This window comes from Excalfactoria chinensis, chromosome 1 (assembly GCF_039878825.1).
Source record: "Excalfactoria chinensis isolate bCotChi1 chromosome 1, bCotChi1.hap2, whole genome shotgun sequence".
In the NCBI taxonomy this organism is placed as follows: Eukaryota; Metazoa; Chordata; class Aves; order Galliformes; family Phasianidae; genus Excalfactoria; species Excalfactoria chinensis.
Genome location: NC_092825.1, coordinates 164,428,463 through 164,445,169, shown reverse-complemented (window position 1 = coordinate 164,445,169; position 16,707 = coordinate 164,428,463). Strand labels below are relative to the sequence as shown.

The 16,707-nt window shown below is 42.0% G+C and overlaps 1 protein-coding gene across 4 annotated transcripts in view; it reads left to right on the top strand.

Moving 5' to 3' along the window:
* MTUS2 (microtubule associated scaffold protein 2) overlaps nucleotides 1–16,707 on the top strand; it is a 247,728-nt gene that overhangs the window by 107,100 nt on the left and 123,921 nt on the right. For all 4 annotated transcript variants that reach the window (XM_072326396.1, XM_072326397.1, XM_072326398.1 and 1 more), the window contains one exon: nucleotides 2,040–2,246. In XM_072326396.1, coding sequence (XP_072182497.1) covers nucleotides 2,040–2,246 — 207 coding nt within the window. The remainder of the gene's footprint in view (nucleotides 1–2,039; nucleotides 2,247–16,707) is intronic.

Below are 16,707 nucleotides of genomic sequence, written 5' to 3'. Positions count from 1 at the left end.
TCTTAAGGCTCACAGACGCATCTGTTGTTTGCCCATCAGTTTCTACCTCAAAGTGTTTTCATATTCCTAGATGGGAAGAGTTTGAGGTGTCACAGAAAATCACTTGTGTGCTACACAGACAACAGCCCTTAATTCCACAATTAGCTTCAGGTACCTTGTGGTATGGAAGAGCTGGATTATGAAGGAGTGAAAAATAACTTAAGGTTGATTGTGAGTTCAGGATACAAAATATGGTTAGTTCAGGGGAAATGTGAATTGAAGTCACAAACTGAGGAATCCAGCACACTGAGGTGTGAGTAACACTACCAAATCATCTGTGCAGATCTAAGAGAATGGGTTCAAAGAAAAGGTGGAGATGGGTGGGCATTTTCTGGTGCTGCAAGGTGCTGAGATTGTCACTAAATGCCTGGAATTGTAGAATTGTTTGAGTTGAAAGACACCTTTAAAAGCCATCTAGTCCAGCCTCCCTGCAATGAGCAGGGACACCTACAGCTCCATCAGGTTCTCAGAGCCCCATCCAGCCTGACCTTGAGTGTCTCCAGGGACGGGGTGTCCACCACCTCTCTGGGCAACCTGTGCCATTGCCTCACCACTCCTATTGCAAAAAAACTTCTTCCTTACATCCAATCTAAAGTTCCCCTCTTATCTTTTGAAACCATTTCCCTTTGTGCTATCACAACGGAACCTGCTAAAGAGTCTGTCCCCTTCTTTCTTACAGCACCCCTACATATACCAAAAGGCCACTCTGAGGTCTCTCCACAGCAGTTAGAAAAGAAAAGGGTTAGTTGTGTTGAAGAAAACCAAAAATGATTAGTGTTGTTGTGTTGTTACTGTCATGAGGTACATAACTATCTTTCAAAATCCCCATAACATTTTTCTACTCAAAGGAGTTAGTCTTGTTTTCTGTAAACTCTCATCAAAGTGTAATGCTTCATTAAAATTAATAAGGCTTTGACCTACATAGTTTACAAAAGAATTAAATAGTGTAATAATGCGAAGACTATATTCTTACTGTGTGGTTAATTTCTACTTTTCCTTTATATAATTAATGTTTGCTGCATCCTTTGAAGTATACATCAGGACGATGCTTGAATAGTTTTCACCAAATGGGGACAGAAAGTTGACTTTGTGGACTTTTCTGACCAATTATGTTGACAGTTGTAATGCTGCCATCTCTTCTAAGCAGCCAGACTCAGCCTTCAATCCTTTCATGAGGACAGTTTGGGACCTTTTGGACCCATCTTCTGTATTTGCCTAAGAAAAGGTTGCTTAAGCAAGAACAGCAGGATATGGGTTAGAAGGACACAGAACAGAGCGAGGTGCCCGGCTGGCATTACTGGAGCAGACATGGCAGCCAAACCCTTGTTTTTGCCTGACTCCATCCTCTGTAAGCCTTCTATTGGAAGTTGTCTGAGACTTGGGACGTGTCATTCCCATAAGCTGACATTTTACAGTGAATTGAAGACCATCGGTGGAAACAGCTAGTGGTGCATTAAAAAAAGTAAACTTCTCAGGGCATGTCCTTGTTTCTGGGCTTGGTGCAAGAGGAGGGCATTTTCTTTTAGCAAAATTTGAAAGAAAGACTTCAAAGAAGTATTTGCTTTGATGAAATGCAAAGAAGTCCCGTGTCCTTGAGGAGATTCATTGGCGTTCTGCAATAGCTTCCAAAACTGAGGCTAAGTATAGAGTGTTTGTCTGAGTGTGACTTTTAATTGACACATAAGAAATGTAGAAGTAGAAAATAATACAGCATAAAAGAAGATATTTTTAAGAAAGTAGTGGACTTGAACTCCATTACTCTGCTGGAATCTCGACTTTATGCATCACGTGTTCTTGCTGCAGTTCACATTTTAAAAATCATTGCAACCTTTAATTGTTTCAGATAATTACTTTTTAGTGGAGCAAAGAGTAAGACACCACTGCAGTTTCTGAGCAGCCCTTAAAGCTTCTATTCAGTCTTTGTACCAAGTTTTATTTGGCAATATTTAGCACGGCCCAGATGAGCTTGTTTGATAAAAATTCTTTCTTTCTCCTTTCAGTTGATCTTAAGAAAGTCCCGTGTCCAAATGCTGCGAAGTCAAACCTCCCCAAGCCGTGTCCATCTGCACTCCGCCCTCCAGGTTACTCACGGTTGCCGGCAGCTAAGCTGGCAGCGTTTGGTTTTGTCAGGAGCTCAAGTGTATCCTCTGTCTCCAGCAACCAGTCGAACGACAGCGCTCAGAGTGATCAAAGCAGGACAACCAACCGTAAGTCTAAAAAGTGGCTTTCTTCTTGGGGCGTATAAAAAGGATTGTCCAGACTGGCGTTTGCATACAAGGACTAATTTAATCTCCGCAGTACTCACTGACCATTTCTGTGCCACTGAGTTGTTGTGAACACAGGAGTTGGTTTCCCTGTATGAGAGAAAAGCGCTATAAGGGTGAGCCTGAAGCATATTTCTATTTGGTTGTTTTTTTTTTTTGTGTGTGTGTGTATTTTTGTTTGTTTGTTTTTTGTAAAATACCCCTTTGTACAACTAAAGCAGGTAAATAATCACAGCAAACTATTTGCTAAGCACATCGCAGCCATGAACAGTTTTGAATACTGAGCATCTAAAATGAACAACAGTGGTCCTCATCCACTTCTTTCTGTCCCTTAACGTGCAGAGTAATAAACTTGGTTTACAAAATTGATGGTATCATGCTGGAGGTATAAAATAGGGTCAGCAGTGTTGTCGTGGCTATTGTCTCATTTCCAGACTTGTTAAGATCCTGTGTCTGAAAATGTCTTTTCAAATCCTATTTTCTGTAACAGCCATTAATTTTGTTAAGTAGAAACTAATGCCTGCTGGAGTATGCAGCCTTTGGGAAGTGATTGCGTGCCTTGGGCTTGGAGCAGAAAGGGAGACTGAGGGATTTGCATGCCCCTTTTCTATCTTTGAAGACCAGATTGAGCCTGAACTGTGTCAATATCAAAGCGAGTGTTATCAGCCTGGGAGGAGTGCAGACAGGGGAGCAGGTGACATAAAGTGCCACAGGAGACAAGATGCTGCAGGCTCCAAAATCTTTCCGATCTTTCCATGTTTGTATTATTTTGAAATGCATGACAATAAGCAAAATGAGAACACCCCAAGGATTTTCTCTGTTCTTTTTTATACGGGATCATTGAAATGTAGAAGACTGATGTGTCCAGGGAGCTCTGACTTTTTCAGTGTTCCCAAGCATACACTTATATCCTTGTTCTACTGTTGGACTGATTGCTCATTTCAGTTTATTTCCTGATGAGCTGTACTTAGAGAGCAGTCGATCTTTTTTGCTTTGCATTTTCACCCTATGTTTAGGTCTGTGGAAAGCATTTCTTTTTAGCTGGTGGTACACTGCATGTCCTTAATTACATCAAGACATTTTTGAGGATAGAATTACCTAATTGCTGATAGATCTAAGTGATATCTCGGGAAGAAATGTTGATGTCTACCAATTTCTGGCATGAATCTGAAAAAAAAAACACTTGTATTCATAACACTGTCCTTGAACAGAGTTAATGTGTACAGGTTCATACACTGGAGAATTCTGTAAAAGGAAACTGCTCTCATCTGTGGAATCAGTTGTTTGATTTCAGTTCAAAAACTGTGAAAGAAACACTAGTCATTTGAGACCCAGAAAGCCACATTTGACTCTTTATTCATCTTAAAAAAAGCTGATTTCATTGGTATGTTCTCGTGTATTTCTGTATTGTTTTTGTACATTAAACCCTTAACATCTGAATCTGGAAAGGATATGGAAATATTCAATGCATATGTTTTATTCCAGTCCACTTAGTTGAGGATGATAACCATCTCCATCATTAAGATTAGGAGTCTGTGACAAACTTGTGCAAGAACATTTCTGGAAAGATATGAAAATTACCCAGTGGAAGTGTTCTGCTTGTACAAATTCATGTAGAAACAAGCTCGGCCTGGCACCTGATGAAAACTGGGACCTGTCATTTCTACCTTTGCACACAAGTTAGGTAGCTCATTTGAACAGTCATCCAATAGGAGAGCAAGAGAGCAAGTGCCTCCAGAGGGTCATCTCTCTAATGTGGTTTGTGACGTCCACTCCTGCCTGGCACAGATTTCACAGTGATTTTGTCTTTAATTCCAAGTGGACAATTTGTCTTTGACTCCAAATGGATAGTTCTTCTTCCTGGTTGAGGCTGAGAGAGGGAAAAAAGGTTTTTCCAAGGGGATGCTGTATTCAGAACGTTTGCCCTTGGGTAAGTCATTATACAAGAATCCATCAAACCATTTTCTTTGTATTAAAGGCAACACAGCTCCCACTAATTACTGCTGTTAGAACAGCTTTCTTTCACCTATGATAGAAAAATATATATATTGTTTCCTAACCACTGAATTAGTTATCAGTGTGAACCTGTAGCATCTTTTTTCCAGTTACAGTTTATGAGCCAGCAAGAGTTAAGTTAGGTGCCCAACACTCAAGGAGCACCAAATCATTGCCCTCCATTGTACTGCAGCTTATTAACACAGGTCAGCATGTTCTTCAGCACGCTCAGAAAGTAGCTGAAGAATGAATGTAGAGAGAACTATTGACTCAGGAGTCTGGTATAACTTATTATTTCTTCCCTTCGTCTGCTAGAAGAATGGTTTCATTTCAATTAAATAAACAGCTGAATCTGTAGTTACTACCTGAGATCGTGTCTTTGACTAAATCAGGCTTAGTAGAGGGCAGGGTAAAGTTTTACTGTTAATTTCCTAGCTCAGTGGGGTAGGAAATGCAAAATGATCCAACTTCAGAAATCTTCCAAGGTCTGTGATAACACGATTTCCTATTGTAGCAGCATCTCTGTGTGTCAGTGAGACAGAAATAATTGAAAATATCTTACAGACCTTCATATGTTATAAATAGAGGGCTTACCACTTGAAAATGACGGGACTCACCTCAAGGTCTTATATATGCCATAAAAATAATCAGTATGTACTGTAGGTTTCTGAAAAGCAGATGGCTTTTACTGGGTGGGAGGAAAACATAGGTTTGTTCTGGGGGCAGAGTGTTTTATGGGAAATGGTGGTTCTTGAAGAGGTCCTGCGCTTTCTTTTCTCCCCCCTGCCTGATGTCTGATGGTGTTAGCTCTTCACAAACTTGTGACAGTTACATTTCTTTTCAGAAACCCCGATCAGCATCTCATTTTGGACCATAATAATGAAATGCCATCTAGAGAGTAAAACTGCACTTGTTTAGGGTAAGGAGATGTGATATTTGTGCTGTGGGAAAATTTGTTAATGGCACTTTGGTGTAGCAGCTTTGTTCTTAACCAGATTTCTCCTCTTCCCCTGACCACTCTGAGGGTAGAAAGGATAGATACAGCAGAGCTTGTGCTTTGCTCTTCAGCTGACTTTTCCTGGCAATAACTGGTATGTTCTTACTGACTCAATTAAACAGATTTGCAGTGGCGGGATTGTGCTCTTTTCCCATGGGAGAGACAGGGCAGGCTGTGCAGCACTCGCCTGCTTGCTTTTTGCTCTTTCTTGGACTCTTGCCCCTGGGGTATGGGTATAAGCAGAGCTGCTGTTCACTGATAACACACTGACTTCAACGGCCATGCCACCAGCTGTAATGAAGCTCTGCTCCTAGGAGGTCCTGCGCCATGGAGTGTGAGCTGCAGGGACATCTCTGGCATCCATCCTGTCCAGCCTGCCACCAGCTTCTGGGTCAGGGAGCTGACCTGCAGTCCAGGGTCACTGCTCCATTTGGCTGTTTAAAACCCACTTTCAAGTGCCTGAACATGCAAGGCAGCCAGAATCCATGAAGCCCAGCTCTCTCAGCCTGTCTTCACAGGAGAGGTGCGTCAGCCCTCAGAGCATCTTCATGGCCCTCCTCTGGACCCTTTCTAACAGATCTGCATCTTTCTTTTGCTGGGAGCCCCAGGCTGGGGGCCCCCAATGGGGGGCCTCATCAGGGGGTCAGTTCCCTCCATCATCCTGCTGGCCACCCCTCTTCTGATTCAGCCCAAGGAACTGTTGACTTTCTGTGTTGAGGGCAGATGTTGCCAACTCACCTTCAGTTTTTCTTCCAATACCCCCAATACCTCCACATCCTCTGAAGGGCTGATCTCAATCCACAACGAGCATGTTCCCCTTGGCCTTGCTGAACTACATGAGTTTCACACAAGCCCACCTCTCACATCTGTCCAGATCCTTCTGCATGGCATCCTTTCCCTCCAGCATGTCGATTGTACCACTCAGCTTGGTGTCACCAGCACACTTGCTGCAGGTGCACTCAGTTTCACTGCCCATATCACCGATGAAGCTGTTAAATAATACTGGTGCCAATACAGATCCCTGGGGAACACCACTCATCAGTTGTCTTCCACGTAATTACTTTAATGTACAGCAGAATAGACCGTTAGGTGCTGCAGGCATCACATGGGAAACACCTCATTAAGCACCATGGAACATTTTCATTTGTGGAGCACTGGATGAAAGAAGGATTACTTAGAACGAGTTGAAGTATGATAACTGCTATGAGTTTTGGAAATGGAAAGATGTAGCTATAATATCAGGAAATACTTCTTAGTCATAAGGTCTACCAGCCTGTTAAATAACCTTCCAACTCAAGTGATGAAAGCCACGTTGCTTGAGATTCTTAAAATAGAATAATGGTGTGTTGTAAGAGACAATTTCTCTCTGGCAAAGTACTAGGCTAAAAGCTGTAATGCTGTTCAATATCTTGCCACCGTTTCTGAGTCCTGAAGCAATTTCTTTTCAGATAGAGCAGGAAAAAGGTGATGAGTATTTGGAAATTTGAATTGGTATCTCATGACAGCTATTTTTTTTTTTTTTGTTAAAATTATAGAAATAAAAACTTGTGTTTTGAGTAGATTTCCACAATCTGTTCTTTAACAAACAGATTTCAGGCTGGTTTGGGGCCTTTCGTTGTTTGGCTTTTCTAAATGCTGAGTTTGCATTCTAATAAGAGAAAATGTCAAAGTATGTCGGAGTCATGTGGGCGGAGGAATGAGGAAGCTGAAGGGAGCATATAAGTCTGGGATAGGTGGCTAATTGCCTCTGAAAGGGCACAGTCTTCACAACGATGATGTGGTGGATAGATGTACAAATTTTTCTCAAAAGCAAGAGTAAATACAAATATTTTCCTCTCTGAAAACACATTCCAATGACGTTTCTATGACTTATTTTATGCTCATTTTTCTTCACAGCATATTCAATGTTTTTTTTCTTTCAGATCTTTTTCTGATATTACCATTTTTATGGAAGATCATTTTATACCATCTCCGCACTCTGAATGGAACTAAAATAGAACAGTATTGAGTTGGGATTTTCAGCTTTGTGAGCAAAGCATCTGGAAAAGTGCAATATGTCAGCCAGGAAGAGAAAGGGCTGAAAAGACATTTTAGTTGCCTTCCAGAATTCCAGCATTTACTTTTCATACTTTTGTTGTTACAGCTGTGAAAAAAAGCCTTCAACAGAGGCTGTGGAAGCATAGGCTCAGTAGTTTCCCCTGTGTCTGCAGATGCAGATGACGGTGATGAAGTATAAAGTCCATTAATTTCAGTGGTGACTCTGAAAGTGCTTTAAATGTGATAATACTTAAATTGTTCAGGTAATGGTTTTCCTGTTTACACCGTTACCTCTTTCAGGACACTCTGAGTGAGGGAAGCAGTACCACAGGGGTGGGATCTGCACCACTCTGCTCACTACAGTGCAGCAGTAGAGGCAGGAAGATTCGGATCCTGAAGGGAGGTTGTAGTGAGCTGGGGGTCGGCCTCTTCTCTCTTGTGACTAGAGAGAATGGTTTCAAGCTGCACCAGGGGAGATTCAGGCTGGACATTAGGAAATATTACTTCTCAGAAGGGGTGATCAGGCACTGGAATGGACTGCCCAGGGAGGTGGTGGAGTCACCAACCCTGGGGGTGTTCAAGGAGCAATTGGATGTTGTGTTCAGGGACATGGTTTAGTGGGAGCTATTGGTAATAGGTGAACGGTTGGATTGGATGATCTTTTAGGTCTTTTCCAACCTTGGTGATTCTATGATTCTATGATTCTATGATTCTATGATTCTGTGATTCTGTGATTCTGTGATTCTATGATTGGGCTGCCTTGAAAATGCCAAACTGCTTTAAGATGTATACAGCAACATGAAATACCTGAGGGAGGCTGCACATATTCCTTTTCTGAGCTGAAAACTTTGTCAACCCCCCAGAAAACCATGATATTCAGTTCTGCAAAGTCTGTTTTTTTATGAGCAAGGAACAGTTGAAATGCTTTGCCAACCTCTGCTGCCTGCTCAGCAGAGTGCTTAATCATGATGTTTGTTATCCCATATGAAATCTGCGTTTTTAGAAGTAAGAAGGCCCTTCTTGAGATGCTTGTGTGCTAAAATAGTCCGGGCTCAGACTTGGCAGTTCTAGTTCCAATGTTTGGCACTTATTTCTGGCTGGCTTTTAAAAAGTGACTTAAATGATCCGCCTCACTTTTCCCGACAGTAAAAAGGGGTGGGAGGCTGCAAATGGTTGTGCAGGTATTGGATAATGGAGTGACAAGGAAGAGGGTAGTGACAAATCCTCTTTCCTGGCCCGCTTCCATGCAGGATTAGTTGACTGATTACGAGCACCTAATTTAGTCACTGTGACTCTTAGTGTTTAAGCTCCAGAGGGCAAAAAGCAGTTCAAGGCACTACACCCAGGCTGCTGGGCACCAGTTTCCCTGGAGAGGGAAGCGCATCACCTCATGGTTAGGTTCTTTCTGTCACAGGCACCCAAACCACCTCCTTCCTTTGTCTCTGTGGGGATTGCTGGCAGCCTAGAATAGAATATCCTGAGTTGGAAGGGATCCCAAAGGATTGTTGATCTCGGTCTGTTGGTTGATCTCTTGAATGCAGGGACAGCCTGTTTAGGTACTCTTATACTGTTTAGCAGCCCCTTTCTTAATCTGAAAGTTGTCCTGTGGTTAATCCTGTGATGCTTTGGTTAGTAGGAAATCCTCACTGCTTTTCTTCTGGCACTATAATAGTCTTCATTCAGTGAACAGAGGGATATAAAGAAATGAGTGACACATCTAAAATAGCTATTTTTTCAGTATCCAAATCTGATTTTCTAAAACATCTGATACCCAGAAAGCAGGACAGCAGTGCCCTCTTTGAGTGTAGCTGGGGGGAAAGGAGGCCACTGCCCTCTGCAGCCAGTGTTAAAAGGGAACTGCCAATGGAGCACCACTTTCTGATATGGGGAGAAGCTCAGAGCCTGCAGCAGGGACAGGCACAGCACACGTCCTGCTGGGGGAGCGACAGCAGTCGCTGCAGAAGCACTGAAAATGACCTTTTCAAAATACAAAGGCAGCAGCTGGAATATGTCTGTCACTTCCAAGTTAAAATGCCTCTGAAGACCAGAAAACTTGCAAATAATCGTCTCCTTTCCATATTCTAATCTTCTTATTCTATCTCATGAGGGGGGTAAATAGTCTTTGTGAAGTGGACCTGGTGGACATTTATTGGAATGGATTAATCTCTTATTTCAGCCCTAAGAAAAATGAAGAAATAGAGTTTTGAAGAAGTCAGAGCTCTTTTTCTTTTTCTTAATTTTTCCTTTCTACGCTGATCTTCCTTGTAATGGAATCACAGTTAAAAATCTTTATAGTCTCCTACTAATGAAGTAGTTCTTTGCCAGGGCTTTTGAAAAGCATTTGTTTTTCAGCCTGCCTCTCTCACACACTATGATTATTAATCAATACTTGGGTAGGGTTAATTCAGGTTATCTAACTACTGGGGCTTGTTCCCAGAGGCAGCTCTCACCCACGAATTTCATAGACTTCATCTTCAGTTTTTGTGCTCTTTGAAATTCAAGACTGTGGAAATCTACACACATTCAAACCTGAAAAGACACTCCACCAAGAAGCATGGCATACTGCATCTGGTTGAATTCCGCCTTTTGTGTTGTCCATGAGATCAGAGGCAACGAGCACAGTGGGAGACTCTGGTGTTAAAATGCACAAGTCAAACAAGTGCCCAATTAAACTAATTACCGTCAGTGACAAAAATCATTACAACCTTCCTGATAGTACACTTGTGGTTGTTTTTTGTTTTGTTTTGTTTTGTTTGTTTGTTTTTTAAAGAGAGTTAGGAAATAAGCATTGATTTAGAGATGCAAGCAGTTTGATGTAGTAATTATGAGCCAGTTTTGAGTCATGGTGAGACAAAGAAATCCGTATGTCACAGTTTGGGATTATGGTATTTTTGAAAATGAGTTTTGAAATAGCATTTCCCCATGATGATCAGAGGACTGGAGCACCTCTTCTATGGAGAAAGGTTGAGGGGCTTGTTTAGCTTGGAGAAGAGAAGGCTCTAGGGAGACCTCATTGTGGCCTTCCAGTACTTGAAGGGAGTGTATAAACAGGAGGGGGAAAGACTGTTTACATAGGTTAATAGTGATAGGACAGGGGGGAATGGTTTTAAACTGAGATAGGGGAGATTTAGGTTAGATACTGGAAGGAAGTTTTTCACACAGAGGGTGGTGTCGCACTGGAACAGGTTGCCCAAGGAGGCTGTGGATGCCCCATCCCTGGAGGCATTCAAGGCCAGGCTGGATGTGGCTCTGGGCAGCCTGGTCTGGTGGTTGGTGACCCTGCACATAGCAGGAGGGTTGAAACTATCTCTTTGTGGTCCTTTTAAACCCACTCTATGATACTGATTTTTCTGTAGCATCAGTGATGCTTTTCCATCACCCATCTTCATTTCCTAAACAAGGAGCAAAACACCCCAAGGTTGAGTGACTCTTTGGTCTCTTTCAAGAAGGGCCAAATCAAAGAAGTGAGGCTGAGGTAGTCTCATTTCAATCATATTGTGAATAGCTGTTGTACAAGCTGAAATATTATGAAATCGTCAAGCACACAGTTCAATCCATGTTGTTCCTGACTTTCAGTAAACAGAACCAGAGTGAAAAGTACTGCAGATATTACCAGCTAATCACATTTAGCCCACATGGTTTCAGAAGACAGAGCTGGCCTCTTCACAGTGTATGAAAAATCAATTAACGTAATGTTATGTCCTTGCAAAATGAAGTGTGGATAATGAACACGAATAAGTGAGGATGTGAATAAAGGTGTGTACACTTGTCCCTTTTGGAGATCAAGAGTAACTGATCAGCTTAGGAGAAGCATGATGGATTAGTACAGGTATGTATTAATAGTGGAGCAAAGGAAGACAGACTTCAAAGAAGTTTCTAATCTTTGATCCCATTATGAGTCCTGCAGAATACTTGTGAATTCTAATTTAGTAGCGAGAGAAGTGTTACAGCCAGGAGAGCACAATACTATTTATAGACCAAAACCTTTTCCCATCTAGGGGTTGGGCTGGAGTCTCACCCATGTCATTTTTTCCATTACACTAATCTATTCCGTACAGGTTAAAATCGAGGTCATTGATGTAAGCCTCGCAGGTGCCCTCAAGAATACCTGCAATAAAAAGAAGAAGCATCTTTTTCAGCTTTTGCTATTGCTGCAAGTAGGTTAAGTTGTGATCCAAGAACTTAAAAATTGCAGCATAAATAGCATTCTCTTCTGGCTTGCTTCATGGCGATCACTAGAGGCCTGTGTAATGTCAGGCTGAAAACAGCTACAGACATTGTGGCTCTTTGTCTTGCTATAGGTGCAAGACCACAGGCTTTCCATTTGGGATGTCTTAAGTCAAGATAAATGCTAGAAGAAAGTTGACTGAGGTCTGACATCAGTAAAGTCAGCACTGGCAGAAAAGAAGACAGTTAACTGACACCCTCCAACAAAGAACATGAAGCTGAATAAAATGGAAACAATTGCCCAGTGTTTTCCTCATGGGTGGCAGTTACCACAAAACATCAGCCAGTAGTAAATGTTCAGACCCTTGGGCATGAGACTGACAAGTGGAAGTATGGACGCATCCAACCTGGCTTTAAAACACTGCAAGGGATGGGGCATCCACAGCTTCTCTGTGCAGTCTCATATATGCCTAGGTCAGATAGTTCTTGCATGCTGTGGACTTTTCTGCAGCTCAGTGTGCTGTTGGTGTTCTCTTTTTGTGTTTTTTCTACAGCAGCCTTCTCAAAGAAGACAAACTCCGTGATACTCCGTAATTAAACTAGCAACAAAGAAAGAAAATCACTTCTAATTGGCAAAGAATTGGTAGTCACCTCTCTGAAAAAAAGAAAGAAAAAAAAAATAGAAGAAATACAGTAAATCAAGGAATTAGTGGTTTTTAACCAGTATTGTTCTTCTTAAAAAGAATATGTGATTTATTTGGCACTTGTTATAAGCTTCAGCTCAGTTCTTGCTGCAGAACATGAGGTGATCTAGTGAGCTAATATTACTTCTGCAATCTGAGGAAAGGGGATTTCCCAGTGAACATTATTGCAATCATTTATTTAAACTGAAGGCCTATTTTTAGGTAGGTGCTGGGATAAAACATTCCTTCTCTGACATGTTCTAATGTTGACTAAACGTATTATGTACTGCAGCTAGGTATCTAAGGAATTTTAATTGTCTCAGAGGTACACAATAGCTTTTTAGAATTGGGGTATTTATCACTTGTCACAGCTCGTAATTTTAGATACAGAACAGGTCTGTACACTGTCAAGCTGTGTGGGAAAGTAGGAAGAATAAGGGGTAGCATCATAGTCTTTGTATGCCATCTCTTGCATCAGAGTTGGTAAGTTCTGAATGTGTGTAATACGTAGTTTGAAAAAGCTCAAACTTGAAAGTAAGATGCATAAGAGAATGTAAAAAATAAAATATAATAATAGAATCATAGAATAATGGAATCGCTCAGGTTGGAAAAGATCCTTAAAGATCATCAAGTCCAACCACAACCTGACCATAGTATCCTAACAACCCTTCACTAAATTATGTCCCTGAGCACCACATCCCAACAGGTTTTAAAGACATCCGGGGGTGATGAATAAAGGATAGCTGATGCTAAGAAACTCTCATGCACACAGGTGAGTTCCACTTCTTTGTTAATCTGCTCTAAGAATGCTGAGTTCTATGGTTTACCAGTGACCCTGTGGAGGAGGGATGCTGGAGCTCAGCGGTAGTGGTGGGAAACTTTGGGGATGGTCTGTGCTCCCAAACTGTGCTCTACATGCTGTGTGATTAAAAATAGATGTAGATGATAAAAAATAATAATAATAATAATCAGATTAATTGAGCAAAGTCCCGAAGCAGCTTGCTAAGTCATGTAAGCTTGCTATCAGTCACAGCTGGAAGATCTAACTATTGACTGTCAGACTGAACAATTTGCAGCTGGGATTAATTTGCTATTCCCCACTTCAGGGCATGCCAGCTATCACGTTCAAGAACCCATTAAACCTTGTCTAAAACACCCAAGATTGATACGTCTTAAAGCAGACAGGCATTTTCATGAGGCCTACAGTCAGAGTGTTCTCAGATTTGTAATCATGTCATTTTTGTTTTCTTTTAGATTGGTTAAGATAGCTGGGAAGCCTTTCCTAGCTGGTGTCCTGCCATCTGTCACCAGCCAGCTCCTGCTCTGAGCTGTGTGTGGCCAGGATGAAGCAAAGTGGCATGCTTGTGCTGAGCCCTGGCAGGGGTGAGGGCAGAATGTCACAGGTTCTTGGCCTGGGTGAGGGCAAAACTTCCTGATACAGGAGCCATGCAGTAATTGTATAAATGCCCCTCGTCTGCATTTATACACTTCTAATTTGGGCAATAAATGAAAAGTATTTATCAGAAGAATGATTGGCATTGCCTTCACTTGGTCAGATACATGTCTGCAGAGAGCCTCTCCTTCATCCTCTTTTCCTCTCTGTAATCAGTAGTAACCCTAGTATATTCTCCAGAATCTACCTACACCCTGAATAAATCTGTTAAGACCTACTCAGAGCCTTGTGCTCTATTCATCATTAGCTCTGTGCTTTCCCATATGGAGTATATGTGTGGTGGAGGTGTCTGATCATGAAAGCAACACAACTACCTTGCTTTATATGAGGCTGTGTATGCCCCATCCCTGGAGGCATTCAAGGCCAGGCTGGACATGGCTCTGGGTAGCCTGGTCTGGTGGTTGGTCACCCTGCACACAGAAGGGGTTGAAACTGGGTGATCATTGTTGTGCTTTTCAACCCAGGCCATTCTGTGATTAATTCTATAAAATTCTATAATCTTACTATATGGTTGTATATTTGGATTAATCGGTCTCCTAAAATACGTCACATTCCCTCTTTCAATGTCTTGGTTATGCTGCCTCTGTTCTGCTGCTTTGCCTCATTCTATTAGACAAGGGACTGTCCTGTTGGTGCTGCTCATCAGCTGCTGTGCACATTTCTGGTGATGCATCTGGTTTGGAAGACTGGAGCTAAAGTAGGAATTGTGACAACATTTGTCTTCACTGCAGCAGAAGCAAAGCTTTACCCTGCTCATCTGCAGTTTGTAATTAACAAATGAAATGTGTATGTGATTAAATGTGATAACACTGCCTGGAAACTACTGCCTGCTTGCTGGGAACGTTTACTGCACTGTAAAGGTGTTTTGGAGAGGCATTTCAAGGGGAAGGAAGCTCCACTGGAGTTTGAGATATTTTTCCATAGGTGAATTGTAAAGACATCAAGGCTATCTACAGACATGGCCTTGTGAACCTTTTGCAACTTCTGCTTCCATAGCAAAGTCCTATTGCTCACAGCCATGTCGTGAATATCTTGGAGCAAGGCTGGACGTGCTGCTGTCTCATGTTAGCAGCTGGGGCTGAGCAAACTGATTGCAGCAGATAATGTGCCTGATCAAATTAGCCCCACAGATTGAGAGTGCATAAATTTTGCCTGTGGCTAAAAAGCTGCTGATGCCACAGACATGCTTCCTCTGCCTGATGTGGAGAGAGAAGCCCACATGGTGCTGCTATCTGCTGGTGCCTCATCTCATGCAGCCGCAGTGCTCAGAGGTGTGAGCAGGATGAAGCTGTGACCAAATGGTCTCCTCTTTCTCAGTCAATGCCCTTGGCTTGGTGTTAGACCTGATAATACTAATACAAATGTGCCTCGAGAGTAAATGTTAAGATGCAGAACTACAGCAGAGTCAAATAAAACCCTGACAGCTCGGATGGTACAGCACTTAGTGTATTTTATGCTTTGCATTATGTAGTGTGTGTTCCTGAATATCGAGTGATATTTTATTTGCAGCATTTTGGTTATGCTCAGAATAAACCTATTTAAATTCAACTTTTCTTTAACCTTAGCTTGCAGACTTGGGGTGGGGAGATAAACATGCCACAGTGGACACTGGACTTCTGTTTCTCAGCAATTTAAATTCCACTTATTATATATCAAACTATTCAAGGATGGCAGTGTTTTAGCAAAGATACAGTAACGAGTCATCTTACAGTGTTCTTAGTGCCAGCACCACAGATTCTGTGGAAGTTGCCTTGCACTACGTTGTTAGATGGTGTGATGAAGTATGGCAACAGATTTCATCTTTGCTGCCACATAATGCGGCTAGACACAGAAAGCTTTATGTTCAATGGGCAAACTTGGGTTAGTTTATTGGCAGTATGTGCAGATTAACATGTTGAGACGTTCCTGTTGAAAGGTTTTGGTGGATGTTGTATACAGCTGCTGACTTCCTTTCAGAAAATTGCTGGGTTGCAGGCAAATGTTATTATCATACTGCTTTGTGGAAAAGAAAAGTGAACAGTGTGCGAATGTGCCATGTTTCTTATGAAAGCCATCTCAGAGCACGCTGAAGGAAGATCCGCATGGGGTACTGGGAGCCCTCATGCCTCCAGCCCTTTGTCCCAGTGTGGTTGTTCCCAGAGACCTGCAGGTGTATTTCCTGAAGGCACAGCTGGGAAACCATCCATCAGCTGTGGGAACGGTCCTCTAGAAGAGATGGTTTACCTAACCCATACTGGGGGAAGCATGATAACACTGCAGAACCGTATTTGAAGTGTTTCAATGCAAGTGCCATACTTATCCATTTCCTCTCATCTCCAGTAGAAGAAAGCTCTGTGTCCTTGGGGAAAGTTTTAGGAACATTTGTGCCTCTGTGTGGTGCAGTCTTGTCCCCTCCAGGCTTTCTGAGCTGAGAACTTGCATGGAAGCATCTCAGCAGAGAAATACATATAGTCCTTCATCTCTGTAAAGTTGGCTCTGGCATTTACCATATTAAAAGTATCCAAATTTATGAGGCAGTTTCTTGCAGCTCTATAAATCCTATGGGTGACTGTTATAAAGACTGGCAGCTGAGCTGCCTCCCTGTTAACACTGCATAGGGAAAAGAGAGAAGTGTGTCATGTGAACTGCAATTAGAGCAAGCTAAACAAAGAACAGTAAAGAGAGAAGTCAGACATTGAGGGCACTTTCTTATGGACCATAAAACAGAAGTAGAAATGTGGACTCGGTATGTACGAAATACTGGTGTACAAATGTAAATGTACAGTCAGAGTGTATGCAGAAGGGACCATATTTGATAATGGTTACCTTTTTCAATTAGGAAATCATAATGAATATATAAAACGTTTCACAGAGCTTTCTTAGGGAGATCAGAGACGTAAGGTCTTTAAAAGTAGGGCAGGACTGTGAGATGCCCTTGTTGCAAAGTATGAGCAGCCATAGTGATTTGGTGCAGATTTATTTCTTGTTTATAACAGGTTTAAATGATGGGGGGTCCCGAGCTTGTTTGTAAAACCTATTGCTCTTCTCGTCTTTTGAAATTCGTTGGTGATGTCTGGTCTGTGTTCCTCTAAT